General features: G+C 43.4%; 1 protein-coding gene across 1 annotated transcript in view; it reads left to right on the top strand.

The window, feature by feature from the left end:
* Positions 1-22,857, top strand: part of LOC146204213 (annulin-like) — a 42,949-nt gene extending 20,092 nt beyond the window's left edge. Inside the window, exons 5-16 of the mRNA XM_084589159.1 lie at positions 37-155; positions 798-908; positions 2,281-2,455; positions 4,945-5,083; positions 6,563-6,669; positions 10,970-11,135; positions 11,240-11,319; positions 16,863-17,008; positions 17,296-17,440; positions 19,434-19,594; positions 20,008-20,147; positions 21,987-22,857. Coding sequence (XP_084445285.1) covers positions 37-155; positions 798-908; positions 2,281-2,455; positions 4,945-5,083; positions 6,563-6,669; positions 10,970-11,135; positions 11,240-11,319; positions 16,863-17,008; positions 17,296-17,440; positions 19,434-19,594; positions 20,008-20,147; positions 21,987-22,185 — 1,688 coding nt within the window. The 3' untranslated portion in view covers positions 22,186-22,857. The remainder of the gene's footprint in view (positions 1-36; positions 156-797; positions 909-2,280; positions 2,456-4,944; positions 5,084-6,562; positions 6,670-10,969; positions 11,136-11,239; positions 11,320-16,862; positions 17,009-17,295; positions 17,441-19,433; positions 19,595-20,007; positions 20,148-21,986) is intronic.
* The last annotated feature ends 2,514 nt before the right edge of the window (positions 22,858-25,371 follow it).

Raw genomic sequence — 25,371 nt, 5'->3', positions numbered from 1 at the left:
TAAAAAAAGCTGTTTTTTATTTTGCCGAATGCTCAGATGACCTCGTGTACATGGAAAATGCCGAATGGAGGTTCGAGTACGTGCTTGCCCATACCGGCATCATCTATCGTGGAAGCAAGGAGAACTTGAGGCCCAGTCCTTGGAAGTACGGCCATGTAAGTTCACTGACAATCGTTCTACCTGGGCGCGACGGTAAGACCAAGTTCACCGGCGTTTCCGAACAAGTAAGAACACCAACAAAACTGTGGCATGTTACTGATAAAGTTCAAATACATAGCAGATGCGCTTTAAGAAGCACACCAAATAGCCAAAAAATGACGCCTTTTCATAAATATATCCGGGGCATGTTATATAACGTGAGTGAGGATTAAAAGAACGGGTAAGCATCGTCAAAAGGAAATTTGCGCATATGTACTGGAAGTGGCACGTGGCAAATTCGAGTAACATTTACTCCTTATTAAATGATTAGCTAATCCGAATGTTCAACTTTTAAAGCATTTGAAGTGCGTACAATGGCCTAGTTGAACCTTTGTAGCGTATAAAAAATAAAGAACACCATTTATTGTATTTTCATAAATTTTATGAACGTTTAATTATGAATACACTCATAACTGCTTCATTAAATCACGGCGTAGATGTTCCAAAAAGATAGACCGCTGGCAGTTCTGCGCCACTCGTAGTTTAAAGCATAGTGGGACAATTTCTTTTCTTTCTGTAGCAGTCAATCTTGCGCTAACGACGGGGAAGTCACGTAAAGCATAATTCGAGGCATAAACATCCCCGATTCCTACTTGCAGTTTGAAGAACATGTCCTAGACTGCTGTCTGCACCTGCTGAGGCGTGTTGGCAAGCTGCCTGTGAAGGATTGCTCTAATCCGGTCCTGGTTGCGCGCCACATTTCAGCAGTGGTGAGTGTTGCTGTGCCATTAATTCTTCGCACTTACCAAATAACACATTTCTATTTGAAGATCAAGAATCTTTTACTGGTACAAATAGAAAGAGCAGTGCGAACGTTGTACAGTGAAATAACAATACTGTCAAGTGCATTTCAGCACTGTTTATTAAACCTCGTTTTATACACAATCCATATTGAAGAGCTATGAAAAAAAAAATAATTGTTGCTATGCTGATCAGCTTTTTCGCACGCAACATGCTTAAATAAACGCTGTCACCTTTAATTCAAAGTATACCGGATGTTTCAACAAACACAGTAATTGCAAGAAATGAGGAGCTAAACACCGAATAAAGTTCAGGAGCAAACTCTCAGCCGCAGTTGACGTGATTTACTTTAACAACTCTTGTATTTACATAGGTGGTCAACTTAAACTCACAATTTTTTTTTTAATCGACGCAACTGTGTGGTTCGTTCCAGTGGGGAGATTGTGACTGCGCACTAGACTATACCATATCAGATTTTAACGAAGAAAAAAAAAATCTCGTTCTCTAAAAACCCTGCAACAGGGCAAAGAAGTGCGGCGCTTCTATTCCCCCCCCCCCCCCCCCCCTTAAAAAAAAGAAATTAAGAAAAAGAAATCGGGAACAGAGCGCTGCAGATAGATGCACAGGAAGATCGGTGCAAACGCAACCTCTGCTGATGTGTTGCAGTGCCTGTTGCGCCCTGTTTGAGCATATATGCGATTTAGTGCGTGTCATGCACGGTATTTGCGAAAAATAAGCAAACAGCGGTGATGGTTTCTGAGCCTTGTAGTAGATAATGCAATTTATCCTTTACGCTGTAAATCTGTTTAGAGTAATTGGAATATTTCTCGTGGCCTTTAGAGACCTTTTGGTTTTTAGAGATAATGCAAGGGTTTCACTATAAGAGAGAGAAGAAAACCAGGCTCTCTAGTTACTTTTAGCGAGGCAGGTGCATCCTTTTCCTTAACCGCTTTTGATGCAAGGATAGAGATAGCCATTGCCAACTGCTTGGCGACTATTTTTGGGAGTGATGGAGCAAAAAAAAAAAAAAATGCATGACACGATTGATGCCTTCATCATGCCACATGTCCCTAATTCTTCTTTTGGTAGCGAAATGGTGTTCGAATGCAGATTATTTTTTGAATTAATAATTCGACACCACAATATAAAAATGCCGTAGTGTACTTTTCGCCTAGACGTCAACATAAATTCAGAGCTACGTCCAAAACGTGCTAACATATAGCGTTAATAAGTGCATTCGAGTCAATATTTTTCTTCTATAATATAAACAAAAAAATACAGTCCTTGCTTACAACACCTATCTGCATAGTGCGTGAGATTAACGGTGTATCGATGCCACAGGTTAACTCGTCGGACGATCAGGGCGTACTCATGGGAAACTGGACCACCAACTTTGCTGGCGGAGTCAATCCGATCTCATGGACTGGCAGTCATCCAATCCTCCAACAGTACTACAAGACCAAAAAGCCTGTAAAATACGGACAGTGCTGGGTCTTTGCCGGAGTTACTACCGCTGGTGAGCTATGCGTACTCTTGTTTGCGGACCATGTACGCTACGTGTAGTAAACAGCTTGCTCCTTAGGAACGCATAACTTCGCATCAGTGCCAGGTACAGGCGTGGCTTAGAAATATCCCAGCCCTGAGCTGGCAGTTATTTACACATTATCATTTATTTCAGGAAGAAACCACATATGTTATTCTTCCCATCTTCATATGAGAGCTTGTTTCTCAACTCTTTTACGAGTGGCTTGTTAGAAAGTGACCTGATATGTCGTCAGTAGTTGTGGCTGTTTTCTTCAAGCAGTAGAGGACTAAATTTTCCTGGAGCAAAACAACATTCATTTCTGAGTCTTTTGTATCGTTTTTCATTATTCATGGCATGCATGGGCGGCGTCTGTATGATTACGGTCACATAACTAAAACTGACTGACTGACTGACTGACTGACTGACTGACTGACTGACTGACTGACTGACTGACTGACTGACTGACTGACTGACTGACTGACTGACTGACTGACTGACTGACTGACTGACTGACTGACTGACTGACTGACTGACTAGACTGACTGACTAATCAGGAATGAAAACGATGCGCTTTTCCTGACTTACGTTTTGAGAATAAGATGCAGCATAATTTACTCTCCCATTAATTAATTAATTAATTAATTAATTCATTCATTCATTCATTTCAGGTTTAGTACCTGGAGCAGCGGTGACAATTTTGAAATTTTACTTGTCTGAAATTCAGTGCTGATGGCCATAAACTTCGCAGCATAGTATAGCATTGATTAGGAATGAGTTGATTAGGTAATTGTATTTACTAAATTGTTTTTAGTTGCATTACATGAAGGCCATCAAGTCCACCTTGCCACATTCACACACCGATACACCTTCCACATATTTAAAAATATAAGTCGAGATATTAAAATATCCTATAGCGTGCTATAAGCCACAACGACATGTTACAGACTCGGCTCCACAGTGCCACTGTTATGTGCATTCTTTTCATGCTTATGACGGAACACGTTGCATAGGCGATATATGCATCATAAATTTTCAATTTCGGCTACTTCTGGTAGCAGTATTGAAACGCTATAATGGAACCAGCTGCTGGTTTTTCAAAATTTCATGTACCTAGGTAGCATCGAAAATTCTCATGATACTACTTTTTGTGTTAGTAATTATTGAATGCATGTTCTTTTAAGACCTTTACTTATTTATTTTTTTTTACTGAGCTAGCACTATGGCTTCCACTCAGCCAAAAATTCGTTTTCTGTCAGTCAGTCGGTTTGTGTATTCTCTCTGTTCTCAAAATTAAATAAAATAATTTAGGTACGGCCCAGACTGGGCTCGGTCCCGCAGCGACACGGACAGATGAGCCTCGCTAATTGCTGCTTGAAGCACCAGGGAAATACCGCAGCCGAAAACCTTAAGGGTTCAACTGCCGCTCTCTGGCGCCGTGCGTTGCATGTTGTCGTCACACATTTGTGGTCAATCAAAGAGCTGTGCTTCACACAAATAGAAGCGGCACTCGCTTGCAGATGGTATAAAAACAGAGGAACACCGTTTTCGAGCCGACGTCGATGCCACGAGATTCGCTAAGAAAAATGAAACGGCTTAACAACGAGACGCACGCTTGGAAGCCCCGTGCACCTTCACAAGCGTGGCACATGCCAGCGCACATACTTGGCATTTGGTCACCTCGCGTCATATCACGAGTCAATGCCCACCCTCCCGCCACCTGTGGATAAACTGCCATAGCATGGGTTACGTATGTCTGCTTATCTTCTCGGTATCTATTCTTTCATCACGGCGCCATCGGTTTAGATATGACATGGTTACCTCCGTCGACATTCTTTGAGAAGCACGCGCTAGGCAGATATCTAGTTCTACCACGGGGCTAGTGTCAGCTCTCGCGGTCATGATGTGAAAGCCCATGGGAGCTGATAGGAATGTTTACCTTTTCCTACTGTAGTGTAAAGCTAAAAACGTAAAGACGTCACAAACTCGACCAGGCATATAAAAAAAAATGGTGGGAGGGGGCGAGCAACTCCAGAAACTTTTTGTGTAGCCTCGCCGGCGTGGTGCAGTGGTTCGGGCGCTCGGCTACTGTGCCGAAGTACACGGGAGGGAATCCTGGCCGAGGCGGCTGCTTTTCGATGGTGGTTAAACGCAAGGTGCTAGTGTGCTTTGTGATGTCAGTGCTCGTTAAGGAACCCGAGGTGATCTAAATTTCCAGAGTCCTCCACTATGGCGTCTCTCATAGCCTATAGCTTTGGGACGCTCAACCCCATTAACCATACTTTCTGTGTAGACCCTTCCCATTAAAAATCATTCGATGGGAACTTTTGAGCAGTATACGACAATTTCTTATAACATGATGGATGGGGCATTCGTTTTGAAACGTGGCGCTTTTATGCCACAGCTAATTTGTGCTGCACGGGCAGCGAAATCCACAAGTGCACCCTGGTATAAAAGAAGGGGCATGATCTCTACCATTGCAGTGTGTCGAGCACTCGGCATCCCAGCAAGAACTGTGACCAACTACTACTCGGCCCATGACACTCACGCCAGCGCGACGGTGGATCAGTTTTACGACGCCCGTGGAGAACCTGTTGAAAAGCTCAACACCGACTCCATCTGGTGAGATATCATGAGGTAGATGTCGAAGTATGCGACAAACACAGATGAAAAGTAAAATTAGTGTGTCAAATTTTGTACTTTTTCAACGTAGCCTCTTATGCCGTGATAATCTTCGGTCGTGTTATGTCAACATGCAAATCAGAATTTCTGTTCAGGATAAATTATTAGACAACATCCACTTTTTCGCACCCTAGCTTTCTTTAGCGAACGGAGTTCAGGGACGTCTGAATTTGTCTTGGGTTGTATGACTTAAAAAAAAAATATTTAGCCACATTTTATTGCTTCTCCATTACTGGCAGCTGCAGCCTGTGGTGTCAGCCAGGGCTGATAGCCGAAACTGATTTTGCTTCTGTTGACATCATGGCCGGCACTCGTCAACGGTAAAAGCCAAAATAAAAACCTTAAAAAATAATTATTACAAAACGCGATCCTTACCTTTTTTTCTTTTGCTTTAGTGGTTACGTAAATTCAATCGTTCTTCCCGATGCACGTCTTCTGCCGATGACTGATCAAAGCATGCCATAAAAAGAGCTTACCTCACCTCGATAAGACCAGACATCTCCTTGTCTGTAAAAGGCAGATTTTACGCCTTAAATCTGACACTGAACATCGCGTTATACGAGCTCAAATAATCCTTCGCTATGAATATTTGGCGTTATCGGTGCATCCTGCGTCCGAAGCCTCGCAGTTATTCGCATCGCGGTTTTTCTTTTAATATGATAACGTTAAAGATCCCATTCACCAGAAAATCCGGCGTCGACGTTGTTGGCGTCTGCGTTGCGAGCGAAAATTCACGAGCATGACACTGGCAGGTGGTCGCTGGCATGTTGTAGCTGGCATGGCCGGGCAATGATTATTTGATGGTGCGACTTGGTAAGACTGTTGGCGAGGAGCTGCGAACTCGGGTTGCTCATGTGATGTGGGAAGGTGGAATAACAATCAACCTCCCAGTGGTCCTGGATGCCAAGTCAGACGCTCTACACTTAGGCTACGCAGGTACATTAGTAGGGCTTGGTTAAAGCGGTGCTTCATATGTCGGGTGGCAGCCTACGCTATCGCGTCATACCCTTGAAGGCAGAGCTTAAGTACCCCCATATTTATTTCAAATGTTCTTTGTTGCATATCATAAGCGCTTGCACTAACCACAAAGCTTTTCCCACTGGGAAGAAAATAAGCTGCCTCCCCATGAACGAGTGAAATGGCTGAACAGTAGTGCAGCCTCCTGTAATAAAACGTCAAAGGGTTTTTTTCCCTCCTTCCTCGTGCACTGCACAAAGCTGTGCTTACAAGCATGAAATAGAGAGCTATGTCGGTTTCACGTATAATGGATGGTACGGTGTGGTAACGATGTGAACTAGAAACGAAGTCATTCCTTTCCACGAAAATACTTCATCGACCTTTTCTTTCTTTGAGTGCTGACAGTTGTCATCAATTTTTCATTAGTTAATTTACATATGCACCATGCTTCATACACCACAGGAACTTCCATGTGTGGAACGAAGTCTGGATGAAGCGACCAGATCTTGCAAAAGAAGGTTACGACGGCTGGCAGGTTATTGATGCCACACCTCAGGAAATGTCTGGAGGTAATCCCACTATGCGATACGCCCTCTCCGCCATTCTTCCACCTCTATATCTTTCTTCCTTTGTTTTATACTCTCCGCATGTCTCCTTTAAGAACGAAAAAAAAAAAATTAAGGGGAAAAAAACTGCCTACAGACGCATTTCTTCCACTTAGGCGGGGCGAGCTGGCAAGAACTGGGTTGCGATGCGGAAAGAAAAAAATATCACACCAGCAGGGAAATTTCAATGGTAGTGTTTGTGCACATGTGGAAGTGCAGCCACAAGAGCACGAATGCTGCATCTCGTACTCCGAAATACGCCGCTATTGTGCGAGCGAGAAACTCAACTATTTAAAGCAGGCCAGTTTTCTGTGGCAAAGGACTGCAACCAAGATTGAGTCTTCGTAACCACTTCATCGTTGTCGCTATAGATATGACACTCTTAGTTCATCCTTTACACTTTCGTTACTATAACTCATTTGTTACTTTTTATTTCGTTCAAATTGAGTTATGAAGGCCGTTCATGCGCAATGGAGAGGGGTATGGCAATACACTCAGGAAAAAAGAGCAGTCAAGTTAAAAAAGTGGTTGAGGCATAATGAAAGGCTCCAGGACCAGCGACAACGGCAACCGTTCCAGGAAAGTGGTGGCAGTCATGACCTTGCTTATGATGAATATCAAATAATTTATTTAGCCCTCAACTTGGCTTTTCAACATACAGATGATGGTCGACCCGAGATTGGATGAAGCCGATTAGGCATAATACTGATTCCTTAAGATATTCTGAATTGTACAAAACTTTATCAAACTTCGTAAGTGAGCTATATCTAGTCAAATAAAAAGGTACGAAAGATGTAGAGATTTTTATAGCAGAAGAGGTACATTGAACTTCGATGCTGCAGCTGGAGTAAGGACAAAGAGGATGAATCGAAGAACAGCATGGATGGAGTTGAGAACGGCAATCGGGTTAACCATAACAGTAATTGAAACATTCTCGAGTAAAAATGTAATACTAGGAAGGTCATCATCGCATATGAGCCAACCGGTCAGCAAGCAAATAGTAGGTTGTTGGCGTGGTTCCAGAGCAAGTTTTAATGCAACCCTGAATGCATTTAACGTCTACATACCCTAAAGGTGTTGGTCGTGACGTTCGCAAATATTTATCTGAGGAACAAAGAAATGTAGGCCAACATGGGCCCGGAAGCAGGAGAGACAGCATTAACCTTGTTAAGCTGTGCTTGAAGCCAGAATAATAAAAAGAGGAAAGAAAAGCAGCAGGCGAAAAGGGAATAGCTCCGACATGGGCTTCATTGCAGCAGAGGAAAAGGAGCCGTAACTAGTGATTACTCCCATCCGCCAGTTTCTTTACAAGATCACTGATCTCTACAAGTTCACATTGCTCAATAGCTCATATTGCCCATGACTGTAGATACATAAATACCTACACAGAAAGACACACAAAAAAAGAGATACATAGACATACAGACAGACCGATAGATAGATAGATAGATAGATAGATAGATAGATAGATAGATAGATAGATAGATAGATAGATAGATAGATAGATAGATAGATAGATAGATAGATAGATAGATAGATAGATAGATAGATAGATAGATAGATAGATAGATAGATAGATAGATAGATAGATAGATAGATAGATAGATAGATAGATAGATAGATAGATAGATAGATAGATAGATAGATAGATAGATAGATAGATAGATAGATAGATAGATAGATAGATAGATAGATAGATAGATAGATAGATAGATAGATAGATAGATAGATAGATAGATAGATAGATAGATAGATAGATAGATAGATAGATAGATAGATAGATAGATAGATAGATAGATAGATAGATAGATAGATAGATAGATAGATAGATAGATAGATAGATAGATAGATAGATAGATAGATAGATAGATAGATAGATAGATAGATAGATAGATAGATAGATAGATAGATAGATAGATAGATAGATAGATAGATAGATAGATAGATAGATAGATAGATAGATAGATAGATAGATAGATAGATAGATAGATAGATAGATAGATAGATAGATAGATAGATAGATAGATAGATAGATAGATAGATAGATAGATAGATAGATAGATAGATAGATAGATAGGACAATTTTGTGTCCTCGTGTAATGTCTGAGAGCCATTTAAAGACACAGTGACAGCGGAATTGGAGCAGTGTTATGGGGGGGGGGGGGGGGAGGCGGGGACACGAAGTTGCATCTCGATGGCGGTAGTGATCCCCCAGCTGGTGTATAAACAGCATTAAGTTTAATTTTAAGTAGCGGTCGAATGGATGAGATGAAGAGCTCGGGGTGGGGAGAGGAAATGGTCAGTTTATTTTCTTGAATAGTGCTGTGCTATATGCTGATTCGCTTGTATTCTATGCGGAATATTTAATCGCAGGTTGCAGCTCATTGTGTGGTTTTCAGAAGTTAGTCTTTCTACACTTTGCTTTCACTGCGTAAATCTAGAAAAATGAAACTTTCTAACCTTCATGGCCTAACTTTCCGTTTCACCGTCTGCCTCGTAAATGTGCCACATATTATGCTTCTTTTTGGTGTACGGGGCAACAGCCTCCGCGCCTCCACCTAAATAGTTCATACAAGGCCCATATTTGTTTCATTGCATTTTCTTGGTCGACTACTATTCTAATTGTTGAGATATAAAGCTCCACAGGGAAGGATGCTGCTCAAACGCATTTCATGGTCTCATATACGTGGTTGGGTCGTTTCTACTTTTTTGTGCGGGTTTAGTGTCGATTCACTGCAGAGATGTCACTGAAAACAATCCAGCAACGAACACTTTTGCTAGGCGTGGGCGGTAAAAAATTCGTATTTCCCCGGCGGCTTGAGGTTATTTTTTCTTCTGCATTTTAGTCAATGATCTTTCAGCCGGAAAATGAATACTTAATAATTTCGATTTGAGTAATACGACAAAGGAAAATAAAGAAGGATTTCCTGTGCTTTTTTTTTGTTTTTGTGACTGCCGCTTCCTTCACACGTATGCCATAATGAGCAGTGCTCTCTCCCTGTCTTCTAGTGCAATATATACGTCAATTTAGTACACTTCAAGAGGATGCTGGGCTTGCGCCAGTTTCTCCATCCGGATAATGTATTGTGCATACAAGCCAACAAAAAAGGGAACTTGGCGCTGTACTTCGATAATGTACCCGTTCCTTTCAATGAGACTATTTGAGAGTAAAAAGAATATGTCTTACTGGCGCGACAAGTGTTCCAGGTAGTCACTTTTTACTCCCATCTCACTTTCAAAGAAGACAAGGGCTTTTTCAGTATTTATTGTACGCTTCATTTGATGATGCACGCTACTCGATCAGAAATGTAATAGGAGTTATATTGCATTCACCTATCAATCAGCCGCTTTTCTAGTGAGTTGTTACGCCATTATTGCATCCGAACCAGCATATGAAGTAGAGAGCCGCCTGTACTTTTTGCAGAGTTTGAGTTTTCTACTTTAAGACTGTTGCACGCTCTCGTTTCGTTCAAAGCCACGTGTGTATGCCAGAATTCTTTGCAGTTAGTTAATCATTCTTCTTTGTTCGATACCTTTCTTTGCAGATGAGTGTGCTCTGAGGGGATCCACATATATAGCCCTAGTTCTGACCCTTTGTGGCGAGCACTTCTTGTCACCGAATTCATAGGTTCGGCCACTGCTCTGGCGGCTGGCAATAACGTTATCAAACAAGAAAATCGCACGCTTAGTAAATTGTTTCTGGTTTTAGCACCTGAAATGGGCCATACATAAAAAAAAAACGGATCCTGAATATTTAAAAGCATGCGCAGAAACATAACCAGGCCACTATGATCATTAGCAGTTGCAAACTGCAACTCACCTGAGATGATTACGACGGAATTATATAGTGATCAATCAAATTGATGCCGAGCGAAGGAAACAGCACATATCAAATGATGTGGGCTCATTTCGCGATGATTTGTTCCGAAGTAGCCTTGCTACCTCAGTGGTACAGTGTCAAGCGAAAAAACAATGTTTAACTTAAAAGACGTTTCAGCTTGTTGTTTACAACTCGTTTTGTTAGCGCCGCTGCATGCGCTTGACGTTATGTGAGCGCACAGGTGCCACATGGCAGCAACGGAAACGACAGCAACATAGCGCTCATAGTACAAGCAACAGTAACAGAAACTACTTATTAGGAGCGTTTGAAAAGTAGAACAAATATAGGATTAAATTAGAGTGTTTAAGTACATCCGCGTTCATTTTTGTAAGCAATGCACAAGGTATGCTTACGGCCATTAAACTGCCAGTATCACTGTTGCAGGTACTTTCAGCTGTGGACCCGCAAGTGTGAAGGCTATCAAAGAGGGAGAGCTTGCAAGGCCATATGATTGCACTTTCGTGTTCGCTGAAGTGAACGCTGACCAAACCTACTGGTTCTACGAAAGCCCCAGGAAACCCCTTAAGATGGTGAAGAAAATAACGAATCAGTAGGTTTCCGAAACCACAAAAATCCCTCCTTTTTAAAACACTCGAGCGCCTTTTAATTACCTTCAGTGAAACTTTCACTGTGTGATCTCTTCTATGCTTCCAGGGTGGGACAGCTTATGAGCACGAAGGCCGTGGGTCGATGGGAAAGGGAAGACATCACTCACGAGTACAAGTTCCAGGAAGGTACGTGCAGTGAAAACATGTCCGGAGATTCATTGTGATGCCAAACATTTCGTGCTGACTACAGCCTCGTTTGCGCTCGTTCAAACTGTGCGAAAATTTCTCAGACAAACACCGACGAAGGACACGTACCCTCAGCTTGAGTGGCTTGCTTTGGTGATGAATGAATAACTGAACAATTCTCTGAATTTGAGAAACAGCGCCGAGTCAGCCTTTTCCTAAGGCTATCAATAAGACTGTTGATATATAGCTATCGCATAAAGCTATCACCTCAAAAACACAAAAAGGTGACTGTAGAAGTGAAAGATATTTCCTCCTTCATTTCTGAGATGCTGTTATTTCATCCCTTGCCCTCACTTGCGCTGCCCAGACGAAGACAAGTCATCTTGTCGAAACTTTGGCTCGGCTTTAGAACTGAGTCTCCCCCTCAACTCTTGTTCAGTGCTCTTTCATACGGCCTAGCCATCTTCTTTCTCTCGTTCTGCCTTATATCCCTTCCCCTTACATCTCACAGTCGGCAACGTCCTCCCTAAGTTCGCCGATCGACATGTGTTCCTATCGACGGAAGCTTATGTGCTACGTTGACTGGAATTTTTTTTTTTTTTTGTAGCCAACGTACGTGTCCTGAGATGTAGTCGATTTTGCGCGTCCATCAACAAAGATACTAAATTTTAAACCTAGGTGCAGGCACATCGAACAGGGTTTCTTTCCCCTCTTTCGCCGTTCCTGAAGTTTGGAGGAACGCCATTATTCCGAATAGGTGAACAGTGTGAGAAGCTCGGTTGAAGATCTGCGTACTACCTGCCTCAGAGTCTTCAATAAACAATAAGAGCTTCACTTCGAATTAAACTTGTTCTGGGGAAGAACGCGGGTACTTGAATAAGGTGATCAGAATTCTTTTGTAGTTCGCAGGAAAGAGTTACATTTGAATACGCTCGCATGCGAGTAGAAGGAGCACTGTTGGCGGATGTTACCTTCTTTAGGAGGATGGTAGAGGGGACATTGGGTTACAGGTTAGGGACAGCCGAAAAATAAAATTTACAGTACCGCGTAAAAATCTCGAAGCATCGATGTGACGGCATTATGAAAATAGAACTGAATTCACAGTGCGGAAGAAGGGGAGAAACAATGGTCATGAAGCAGGAAAACCCAGTTAAACTGTCTGCCGGAGCAAAGCGTCAATTGTCTCATATCCGATTACTGCCTGCGGGCTAGAGACTACGGGCGCATGCTTGGGAAAGCTACCTACATAAAGAAGTTTTTGTTTTCGTTTTTAGGAAGGTTCGGAAAAGGAGGGGGGGGGGGTACACAACGTGCGGCGCAGTTAAAGTTTTTTCACAGCATTGCCGCGTATTGAATCAATATCCACAGACCACTTCATGCAAAGCGTAAAATTTACCCCTGGATATTGGCACGGAAACTTGGTTTTGCAATCATCCGTCCAATGAATAACTGAAGATTGGAGGAGATGATCCGTTGCCAAAAGTGGACAAGAATTTGCCTTATCCGCCGCTTAACGCATCAGGCACTGAAACTTGAAAATGAGTCAGAAACGCGATTGTGATACTGGAAGCTGTCATTGGGTAATAGAAGACGAGGTCATTGGCGTGAATATGAATCTTATGGATGATGTCGCATGTGAAATCAACTAATCCAAAACCAAGGATGGTCCCATAACAAAACTATTAGGGGACACCTGACGTTGCTTTGATTGCGGTGGACTTGACGCCATTGACGGGTATGAACTAAGTCAGCTGAAGAAGAAAAATGGCGATGCTATAAACAAGACTCTGATTATATAATATTACGGATTCCTTTCGCCGGAATATAAAGTGAAGTGCTGTGCAGAATATGTTTCAGATAGGTCTTTAGATACGACGTCATCCTGATATCCACAACGGCTGCTTTGAGCGATGTCATACGTAAGGTTTGCTAGATTAGAGTACTATGTCATTGTCTGAAACTGAGGCGAAAATTAAATAATTTGTTGGACTCAAGAAATTCAATTGTGTCTGGTAAAATATGTACTCAGGAATTTACAAGATTGAGACGTTCGCAGAGCAGGCCTATAATCACTCAATTTATCTTTATCTCAACCTTTGGAAAACTATACCTTATGTGATTTCTAAGCTGGCAGCCGATGTACAAAGACAATAAAAAAAACTTTGAAATTACTACGGTAACCCGCAATAGAGAAATGCGAAAGCATTCTTACCACCAATTTCTATAATTTCTTTTCTTATCACTAATTTCTTTTTCACTGATTTCGTTGAGCGATAATTTTCGTATAATTATTTTTTATATCCATAACTTTCTTATCGCCCATTTTCTATTTAATTTCATGATCACTAATATTCGTATCACCAATTTCATTATCACCTATTTCCTATTTAATGCCATCATCCCTAATTTTCTTGTCGCTAATCGTCTCATCAATGAGCATGTTTTCTTTTTCGTTTGCGGACACATTTTGTCTTCAGTTTTTGGCCTCAGTTTCTGACGACACAACATAGCATAGTAAGTCTTTCCGCTTAATATTTTTTTTAGAAATATAGGCAAGGCAGTGCGATACGCATTGTTATAAACAAATTATTTGTTTGCTTTGTCAGGGCTGCACTTGAGCAGCAGTGGTGCACGCTTTTGTACGGCCTGCGAAACCTTAAATGGGGAAGTAATTTGATTTATTTCGTATGCTGATCCCTCGCTACATGTAAGTTGAACGCGAAGGCTGGCTCATGCCGGAATGAACAAGCTCTTTAAAGAAGATTAAGAGGAATACAGACTCAATGGGAGCGAGCCTTCGCTTCCAGTTTAGCCGCATATGTGCGGATTGTTTCGAAGGGTGTGCTGCATCGACACCCCCTTTAAGCCAGTAATATCAACGATGAATGCCTCAGAAGTAATATATGCTAGATAAATAATCTGGCATGTAAATGTTTAGGGTGAAAGCTATACTTGCCTTCTGATTAGCGTGAGCAGGAGGTGGCAACAAATATTTCACATAATTTCCTATCGAAATAGTGACGCAACCCTCGTCAGTGCAGCGTTCAGGGTGCTTTCATATCATTTAGCTTAACACTTAGCATTCATCTGCTTGTAGGTTTGGAGGCTTTTTTACGAGGGGATTCGAACCGATGACATATGTACCTCCTATTGCACGCTGTTATTTTTAGAGTAGGTTTCTGCCGAGGATTGAGACAGATACTGCGTCCTTCTTTTCCACAGAAATGAAATCAACTAGAGGCGTGCCTGTCTTTCGATTCTTAACCGCCAAGCGAAGCCATGCCAATGATGCTTTCGCACGTCTTAATCGGTCTAAGCGGAGTTAAGCTCCGGGTAACTTTACGATGTTGGTTGGTTGGTTTGTGGGGTTTAACGTCCCAAAGCGACTCAGGCTATGAGAGACGCCGTAGTGGAGGACTCCGGAAATTTCGACCACCTGGGGTTCTTTAACGTGCACTGACATCGCACAGCACACGGGTGCCTTGCTTTTCGCCTCCATCGAAAAGCGGCCGCCGAGGCCGGGATTCGATCCCGCATCCTTGGGAACAGTAGTCGAGCGCCGTAACCACTGCGCCACCCCGGCGGGGCCCTTTACGATGTGACTTGGATAATATGACTCGCCCGCAAGGGCGTAGCTAGGGATGTGTTTCAGTGTCAAAACAACCCCCCCCCCCCCCCCCTACCCGGAATTTTCTTAGTGGTGCATCCACCGCGTCTTTTCGTCCTTTTTCTCGCCTGCTTTTACGATCCGAAAAATAATTCTGTCTATGCCACTGCTCGCCATGATTTCACTAAACGAATTCTTTTTGCCCTGGAAATATACTAAGTTCATGGAGTCAGTGAAATCCTCAAATAACTGCATGTAGTCCTCACTTTATATATTTATGTCAAGTTGATCACATTATGATCTGGAAAACAGTATATGTTCTCAGTTAAAACGGTTTAATGACTTGTGTTTAAACGCTTTTTCAAAATCTAACCCCTCCGGTGATAATTTTTGTGCGTCGCAAATTAAAAGGGCGGCGTACTGAGCGTAAGCTTAACGGTGAGCTCCGTGAGATCGCACAAAAGCTGCTTTTTCTGCAGGCGCCTTGTTTACTATATAGTATGAGAAGAAAGCACGCCCTTTTATCATCAGAAGTGTGATGGCAAGGCTGCAGAAGCGCAAAACTCACGAGCCTTCTTGTTGTTCACGAGCCAGCGCGTTGTTTTCTGTTTTCGCAGTTTTTCTTGTCTCCATGCGGTGCAATGCGCTTTGCCAGCCAATTTCAATTAGCGGTTGAGCGAGGGGGAGTACGAGCTGATCCTGCGTGCACTATCTTTAAACATGCCATAGCGGCGGCGTCATATCACTTATGAACGCTTTTCTGCTTACTTCCGCACGTGCCCCTTGTTCTCGGTGGCTCCCCGTGCCTGTCGGAGAGTCAGGATGGTCATTGGACCACTGTATGTGCTGTTGTTAACTTTAGTGTGAAATATCTACTCTTGTCGCACTTTTGGTGTACCTTCAGCGGCGCATTCACTGTCACCAGTCTTTTTCTTTTGAGGCATGCGTTTCTCCTCGGGGCAGCAGATGGAGTTAGTTAACGTCCTTACACACGCAAAGCCAGTCTGTAGCGCACCAAAAAGGCGATCTCAGACCAAAAGCGTCAACGCGCTTTGCATTCTAGCAGCCATTTCGATCGCGGAAGACGGGCAGGGTGGCAGCACCACTATCGTAGAGCAGCGAGAGACTGGAAACACCCCCGTTGCGCAGGTGTACTACGCGCGTGCCGCCGCCGCTCAAGTCCGCCTATGGCTGGGTACGACGAACATTCGCGTAAATTTTGTGTTTCTCGATTGTAGTTTTCCCTATTCCACGCAATAAATCCAAAATTGGCGTATAGACTTGCCTCCCGGTGGCATCGAAGGCAGTAATGAATGGGATAAGAAGGTTGCTAGGTTTAAATACTATGGAAATAGCCGGCCCGAAAACATCCTCATAACTAGTACTGGGATGAGTTTGACTATAGTGAGGCTGCTGGCAAAGTGACAAAGTTCGGTAGATTCCCGATGAAATGAAAATATATTAATAATAGAAGCAACGCTTTCAGTATGTACCATCCTTGACAAAGGTACCCAGACGATGTTTCTCAGCGGTATAATGGGGTTCTTACGGTATCCCTAAATACCAAATGGTCTAGAAAAACTAAAGACAGGACTTCGCTTTGCCCTAGACAGATTTAAAACTTACGAGAGGGCTTCGATAAACCACTAAAACAAACGCGGTTGCAAAGACGGCACGCTTAAATATTATTTCCGACAGCCGGTAAACCTCGGCAAACTATTGCTGATGAATCTTTGAGCTCCCAGCTAACATTACTCAAAAATAGCAACTCCCATAACAACTCTAAATTAATAATGGCTCCCATGATCACGCACAGAAGGTAAACGAGGTGTCTAGTTCCTGCTTGCAGCAAATAGACTTTCGCTTTGAGAATAATTAATGGCTTTTACTTGAAGCTCGTTAACTGGTGTCTTTTTTTTTTTTTTTTGCCACGCAGGCTCCCAAGAGGAAAGGGACATTGTTCTCAAAGCGCTAAGAGAAAACAACCATGCCTACTCTCGGTTCTATCTGAATGCGGCTATGGACGATGTGCAATTTACCATCATGCCCATCAAGGACGTGCTTGTCGGATCTGGGATAAAAGTACGTTTTGCGTATGTTTTGTGACACAAAGCGAGTATAACTTGTACAACCCCGTAATTGAAGGGAGTAAAGAGAAGTGAGATAGAGTTGTTAAATGTGAATCGATTACTGAGATAGTTCTGTCCGTGTGTCACTATACTTCCGGCCACACCATTCTAACTAGTCTGTTGCGATTAGAAGGAATTAAACGTAGAAAAATGGGATAAAGAAACTTGCACTTTAATAATTTGGAACGCATTGAACCTATTATAACGATCAGAGTCGCATATTCTGGCTCTGCTTTTCAGGTGCGTGCTAAAGCCATCAACAAAAACCCAAACAAGAAGTACAATTGCAAGGTCATCCTGCGCATAGAGACGGTCAGTTACACCGGGACCACAAGAAGAGCGCTTAAGCACCAGCACTTTCCGATCAACCTGCAGCCAGGTGCCGGTAAGTGAGCCTAACCTGGATTCGTTCTTCTCGGTTCGCATCCTGTCGAATGGTGTCTCAAGCTAAGCTTTCTGTGACGTCACTTTAATTGTAAGGAAACAAAGGTAAATTGCCTTTCAAGGCTGCCGATGAGGTACGTTTTTGACAATAAATAGGATAAAGAAACTTCAAATTTACTAAGAAAATATTTGCAGCTATATTATTAGTATGATGCAGTCTTGCAATACGTGAAAAAAAGGAAATTGTAGAAAAAACCTCCAAGAATTAATTCAGAATTTCTGGGTACGTTGAGTAGCGAGGATTGCTTGGGTCGCAACATTAGGCATAACAGCGACGTGTACCCATGACAACAAGACGGCATACCTGTGACCAACTGCCATTATCATTTTGCTTGACTCGTCAATACTCAACGTTGGGAATTCGTAGCGTGCCGAACGTATAGTTCCACATTCATTAACAAATAAATATTTGGCTCACGTCTCCATGTAAATGTTCCTAGAAGGTGTTATTTTTGAATTGAAGTTGCTTGCGCCACTGTGAGGCATCTGTTTAAACAAAAAAGGACAAATTTGTACAACTACTGCTAGAAAGCGTTCAACGACCCCAAGTGAGTCTATTCGGGGTGACTGTTGCTATACAGTTCAGGCAAGCTTTTAAGCATAACCAAATATCACGATCTGCGTATAAGAATGTACTCTCTTGTTTCAAGTGCAGGTTTTAAACCCGTGCCTGCAGGTCGATATTGAGGTAAGAATTGCGCCAGAACTGCAGTAAGCACGAAATGAGATCACCTAAGGCGTTATCGCAAATACACTTCTAGAAAATGTCATTTTGCGGCCGCGCAGTGCTGTTTCGAAAAACCGCATTTTCGACTGTGAAGGCCACGAGACCGTTTATTAGGTCTCCACGCACAGAACTCTTGCTTATGGTAGAATTTTAGGAGCTGCGTGTCCTATACCGGGTGTCCCAGCTAAATGAAACCAAGCTTTTAAAAAAAGGCGAAGTGTTCTAGCCTAGGGCAACCAACTGAGTGTTGTTGAGAGTTACGTGACATAGTCTGCAGTATTAATTTCGTACTATGAAGAATATTATTAGTAAAGGCTAATATGCTAGCCTTTTAATTATTATCTACCTGAAATGTCTTTTTATTTCTTCAAGCCATTTATTAAAGATTAACCAGTTAGTTTTTACTCATGAAATAAATTACGAGGAAGAAAATACTACACACTAGGTAACGCGACCCTCAACAGTTCTCATTTGGTTTCGCTATGGTAGAGCACTGCATCTTTATTTAAAATCTTTGTTACATTCAACCATGACACCTGCGATATATATGCGGGATGTCTACGCAATCCTTGAGAAACGAAATGGCATGAGGAGGGATACCTCAGCATGCAGTTAATTAGCATAATGTTATTATCTTGCAACCCACCAGGTTTCTTTTTTAATAAGAAGAAAAAACTCAAACGCAGATATAAAAAATGGCAATTTGTGTGTGTTTTTTTTATGTTGTTGCATGACTTCTGGAAGCTGTGAGCAGATTCAAAGACTGAGTAAAAGCCTCAAATTCATCGGAGTACTTAATTACGTGGGAGGCAAAACGAGCGTTCGCAGTTCTTCTAATGAACAGCCCCATCAGCTAAATTTTAAGTCCTGCTCACACTGATGCGGGAAAGAGAGAATATATTTCCCCTCGTCTGCGCTAGAACTATTAATATACCATGTACTCTCATTACCCTCAACCTGCTTTCTATTCTTTACAATCTGCTTTCTGTGCAACGTTTTCCTTCTGTTTTCCCCAACTACTTTCTGCCTACTTGTTCGTAAAAGTAAATCAAATCAAATCAAAATTATGCGCTGTGATCTACAGTCATTTGTGTTCTTGAAACATAATTGTTTTAATCCAAGATTGAACGGGAATTCGGCTGTGACTGCGGAATGGCGGGAGGTGGCAGCACAGCGAAATGTCATTTTTTTTTTTATCTCGTTGCAGAGGAGATGCTCTCCCTGGAGATAGGATACAGGGATTACAACAGAGATGTGTCAGACCAAGCGTCGTTCAAGGTCACTATGATGGCGAGTGTTCCAGAAGTCAAGTATGACTACATTACGCAAGAAGATTTTATGCTCACCATGCCAGATATTCAGATCAAGGTAAACTCCTCTGATCTTCGTGCCTCGTGTTGAACGCGCGTCTCCCGTTTGGCCCCCAAATTCATCCTTATGAGCATGGCTGGCTTTTCCGCCAGTAGTTGCGTTAGGGTTTGTGATTACAAAGAGACAATTGATGCACGCTCTTAATGCGGGAACGTACTACGGGCTGGAATGGCATGAATAGGCAGCGGTCAGCCAGAATATGTGAATATTTCCAGTCTGAATGGCCCCAGTAGCGATTGGCAAGATGAAACGTGCACGATTTAATGCCATACATATTGATCCGCAAAAATAAGAAAAGCGGCAAGTCACAATGAGCGGTCGCAATATTAATGCCACCCTTCTTCGTACCCTTGCTCGTTCACCGGAGATGACGGTTGCCCTTTCTGCGCGTGCTCCCACCACTCGTGCAGGCATACGGCGACGTCGTCGTGGGAAAGAGACAGAAGTTCAGCGCGAGCTTTCAGAACCCTCTGCCGGTCAGACTGACCCGGTGCTTCTTCGCCATCGAGGGACCTGGACTGAGCCGACCCTACTACCTTGCCCTGAAAGAGTTAGTCCGCTTCAACTTGCTTGTATTGAAGTTTTTATTGCGAAAGCAATACTGCCCGCAGTTTGAGCCGTCAGCGTGGCCCGGCGGTGACCTTTGACCTTTATACGACCCCCGTAGACTACCCCAAGCTGGCAGGAGCTGCCAACTTGGGTCTCTCGTTTCACATGGGACGGTTATGTCAGAATCAGCCTGCCAGGACCTTAGCATTTCGTTACCCTTCTAGGCCACTAAGGAACATTCATACGGCTTGGTTAAAGCGGGGCTTTATGCGTGGGCTGGGGAAGAAGAAGAAGAATTAGAAGAATACTCGGTCACCAGCAGCTATTGCTTTCGCTCAATATTTTTAGCAGCTTTGAACTCTTCTAATTTTTATGTTATTGTTATCCGTATTCATTTAAGGGATATTCTTAGAGTTGTCAGACCATAAACCTCATGTTCTCCATAGCAAAATTTTCTGGGTGATCAAGAAAGGTCACGTGACCATGTGGCATCATCGACCGCTCAGCCAATCAGTGCTCGGCGATCAGGTAACCAAGTAACATGACATGAGCTCTTAGTATCGATTTTTCGGCGAGGTGCTCGACGTGACAAGTCCACGTGACATAGCAAAGTTGGCAGGTGTTTTGGCCGTGACATGGCCAAGCTTGGAGGCGCCTTGAGTGGTGACGACGACGACTGTATCAGACTGCAGTGAAAGGAACCTATGGCACAGCATTGCTTCTGATGTCACTGCATTCCACACTTAAGGTGATTGAAGCGTCCCCATAGTTTTTTCTTCCACTGTTGCGATTGGTCACTATGGTGACTCAGTAGACGCAGCAGTTAAAAATTTATGCAGAAGGACGGCGATTGGGGTGAGTTGTTAAGATGTCATCTTGAAAGTAGCAGCGCGACAAAACAGAGACGTGAAAGGGGACAAGACAGGCGAGAACTCGCAACTAAAGTTTTTGAAGCAAACATATATACTTCTGTATATATTTCATGTTTTCTTCAATAACCTTAGTTGCAAGTTAGCATCTGTCTTGTCCCCTTTCACGTCCCTGTTTTTTCGCGCTGCTGCTTTCAAGATAATGAAAATTTTGAAAGCACTGCAGGATCCGCAGTGGAGAAATGCGAAAGCGTGAGCGTTGCTGCTCCACACGGTACATCGCGCGCCCTATTTCGAACACAGCCAACGTTCTGTTGAGCGCATCAAAGTTCACCGGCGTTCTATAACGGGTTTACAAGAAAGGAAATGCGCAGTACCTGTCACTCGCGGAATCTCGCTGATATATCTTCCGGACAACACATCAACGCTCAGGTTTAAACATTTCTCTAGTGTAGATTCTGCAGTGATCTCAGATTCTTTTTAATTCATACTATTTACACACTTCTGATCACTACTGATATGGCCCATTGAGTCAGAAACACATCTACTTCCGGCTGGCGTGACGTCAAACCCCTTGGACGTCGACATTAGCCGTATGGCTTTTTCGACGTCTGATTTATTTTACTTTTACGTTTTTGGCTCTCAATAATTACCTAATCATCCTGTTGAAGTAATTTTTTTTCTGCAGTATCACCACATCATCCTCTATCGATCACTACCATACGTTTGATCCTACCTCTTATGAGAGCGACATAATGGCTGCGGACACATTCTGTACACAAGACCCCAACGATATAGCCTAATAATGCTTTCGCATTAAAATTTCTCTCTTACACACACGGTAAGAACACACAAAAAGTGCTCTTCCTTCCCTTTTCTCAGCAAAACAAATGGCACTACTGCCGTTAAGCGCTCGGCGGGCTCGTCCTTTCATCTCTGACAACATATCGGCCTCTTGCTTTACTTTCCAGACCTGTGCAGCAGATGAGTGAAGCCTGGATGGATTTCGCGTTGACGCCATCCACGAGCGGACCGAGGTCCATCGCAGCCAAGTTTTCCTCGCAGCAGCTGGTCGACGTGGAGGGCTTCTTGGAGGTTGTCGTCAAGGCTGGTGACGACTCTACCCCGGAAATCACAAGCGCACCGAACGGCACCGCCACCGCCGAGTAGAAAACCACAGTCCGTTCACGCTTTGAGCCGAGTGGCGTTCAGCTCTGTGATCCCGTATTCGGCTTTCCAGCTGCTTACTCGCGCAATGAGAAAATCATGTGAGCGCGGCTTTGGGCTACCGATGCCTCCAGTGTGGTGCTGTGTTTGCGCTGTGCCTATGCTTGCCATTCCCCCCTCCCTCCCATACACCGAAATATTGCAGTCAATGTCTGAGTTCTAGATATGTGTGCAGCCAAGCACATTGCTCAGTCCTTTCCTTCCTAACTTTTTCCACTTGCTGTTCTTCGAGGTAGAGATCCAGGCTGCAACTAGTTTACTCATTTCCCTTCGTTCTTGCAGTATTTCTAGCACTTTCGTATTTTTACCGTATGGGGTGAGAAGTCGTTCACGTATATAATTGCTGTTGCTGCTAACTTTTGTTTCCTGCACTACTGTGCGCTGACCCGCACGGTTCATTGCATGTACGCACTTGGTTGTTACTGGCGGTTCAGACCAGTGTATGTGAACACCTATTTTGTAAACATTTTGGGAGCGACAGCGTTGAAATGGCAAAAAAAAAAGCAAACAAACCACAAACGCGATACTGTTTTACGACATGTTCTAAATGTAGAACTGGAATGGTTGATTGTGTCTCAGCTCAAGGAAAGGCAAATAAAGTAAAAAGCAAATTTACGGACTGTTCCGTTTCCTCAGTGGGACCCGCTGCATCCACGTAATATGTGCCGGTCTTACTGCCATAGTTATTTTGTATAAATGTTGCCCTGGCTTCACGCCTTCCCTGATTATACTCCCAATTCATGTTTTTGGGTAGCGGCTTAACCGTCAAAGTATTTTTCGACACTTCCGTGATGTCCACTCTGTTTTCTGTGGTGGGGAGGAGCCCTAGATTGAGGTCTCGGAGGACTTGCCTGCCGGTGCTGGTCACCGACTGGGTCGGTGACCGCTGCTGGTCACCGAGCTGGTCACCGAGCCAAATTGCTGGTCACCGAGCAATTTGGCTTGTTCTGTGGGCCTCAATCAGCTCCCCTATTGTATTATGGGTCCCAAGATGGAGCAGACGCTCTGTAGACGCTCTGGCCGGGAGTCCTAGAGCCTTTTTTAACGCCGCCCGAATCATGAAGTCGAGCGTGCCACGGTCGCTCTTCCTCAGCTTGAGGTAGGGCGCCACGTACACCACACGACTAACGACGAACGCCTGAACCAGGCGAACGATTTCTTTTTCAAGAAGTCCACCGTGCTTGCCGAATATCCTGCCGATCATCCTACTAATTTGTTCGCAGGTGAACTTTAATTTTTTCAGGGCTGTGGCATTGTTACCCCGGTTATCAATTTGCAAACCCAATACCCGAAGTGTGCTCACCTCTGGTATCGGAATGCCGTTTACGTAAATGTGTATGTATTGTTCTCATACTTATGCAGACATTACAAATTATTTACAATTACAAATTATATTACAATTCTCATAACTTATGCGGACATTACAAATTATTTACGCCTCTGCAGGAGGGCACCCCCGGGACCCGCCAAAGGTCTCGACAGATCTGAGGAGTGGCACCTTAGACGGCTCCAAACCGGGTGTTTTCTAAATCCCGCCATACTAAAACACGTAGACCCGACATACACGGGTAGGTGCAAATTCTCCGGGCAGTATATACAACATGGTGTGGGCCTGCCAGCAAAATACGAATATAAAAGTTATAAAACAGCCAACTAGAGAGGGCTGGGAGGCGGCCCTGTCCAGCTCGGACCTGGAGGCCCAGCGTGCCCTGGTTCAGAGAGCTCGAGCAGCGGCGGGTGCCAATGGCGTCCCGGAATAGGGTCTGCCACTCAGCGCCACAACGAAACGCACCTCCCTTCCCAAATCATATCATCGTAAATAAATGTTTTCTCCTCCTCCTCCGTTTCCTCACCTATAAGAACCAAATGCAGCACTTAAGTGTTTTCGAACACATTATTTAGGGCATTTTAAATGACATGTGCATCACATTTTTGGTTAAGGAGGTCATAAAAGCATACAATTAATTTCTTTTGCGTAGTCACTTCGCTGACTTAAATGGACATTCAGTAGAACCAAAATAATCATCATTGCATATTTGATAAAAATATCGTAATATTTTATTCACTCTATTAGCTTCGTGGCTGTGTTTACGAGAAAACAAACCATCCGCTGCGGACGACGAAATGCTACCAACCTACTCGAGCCCAACTAATCACCTAACCAGGATCACTAGTGATGAGGTTATGTGAGCTTGTCATGCCGATTTCCCGAAAGGGCTTTAAGACCTGGGTTGTTTGATATTCGTCAAGCCTCGGTAGAAACGTTTCCACAGTGCGCGAGCGAAATCACGTGATAAGAATCTCTATGACTAGAGCACGCTAACGTGTTCTACCGAACAGCGAAACAAAGCTTCAAAAACTATTTCTTTTGTTATACATCATGACTGGGTTCAGAAAGAATGCAGCGTGCTAGAAAGCGTTCACCTGACAAGAATGACTGGGGATTGGGTCATCTGAGTTTATTAGGAGGCAAATGAATATGGTTTCCAAAACCATTTCGGCTGGTCGCAAAAAGGTTGACTGCACTGAAGCGCGGTCAGCTAATTTAATTTGCCAGCTTCAAATTGAAATAAGTTTGAAGTAAATTGCACTGAAGAGTTAATCGAGCCTTTGGCAGGAAATATCTAGGTAACTTTTAGAGTCCGGTTGTACCAATTGGAACAAAATCCCCTTTGTGAATTCGATGAGGTAGAAGGCCTTGTTTGGAGAAAATGTACGGTGGCGGGCAGACTAAAATGGACCACGCTTCTATCCCGTCGTCTAATGGAAATAAATATGTTTGCTGTTTTCACGTGCAAAGACAAAAGTAAATACTACAAGCGTATGCAATAAAAATGAGCTTTGCTTTGTTAATTAACGCGTCAGAAGGCTGAACGCCAGCACATGGTCCATAACCTTCTGTCCGCGACTGTACCTAGCGAGCTTATTTCCTTTAAGGGTACGAGGTCGTTTCCTGGAACCGCCAATTCTTCCATATTCCCGACCGACTGCTGTCAAGGGGTGCGTCATAGAATCATCTCAGACCGCTCAACGCGTGTTGCAACTCATACTGAGCGCGACATTGTATGTACATAGAAACATAGAAGACACAAGCGCGAATATGGCGATTGGGAGAGGGGCGCGCGCACG

This window comes from Amblyomma maculatum, chromosome 1 (genome assembly GCF_055883805.1).
Source record: "Amblyomma maculatum isolate TAMU_Amacu chromosome 1, ASM5588380v1, whole genome shotgun sequence".
Classification (NCBI taxonomy): Eukaryota; Metazoa; Arthropoda; class Arachnida; order Ixodida; family Ixodidae; genus Amblyomma; species Amblyomma maculatum.
The sequence above is the reverse complement of the archived record's forward strand: the minus strand, read 5'-3'. Positions and strand labels throughout refer to the sequence as shown.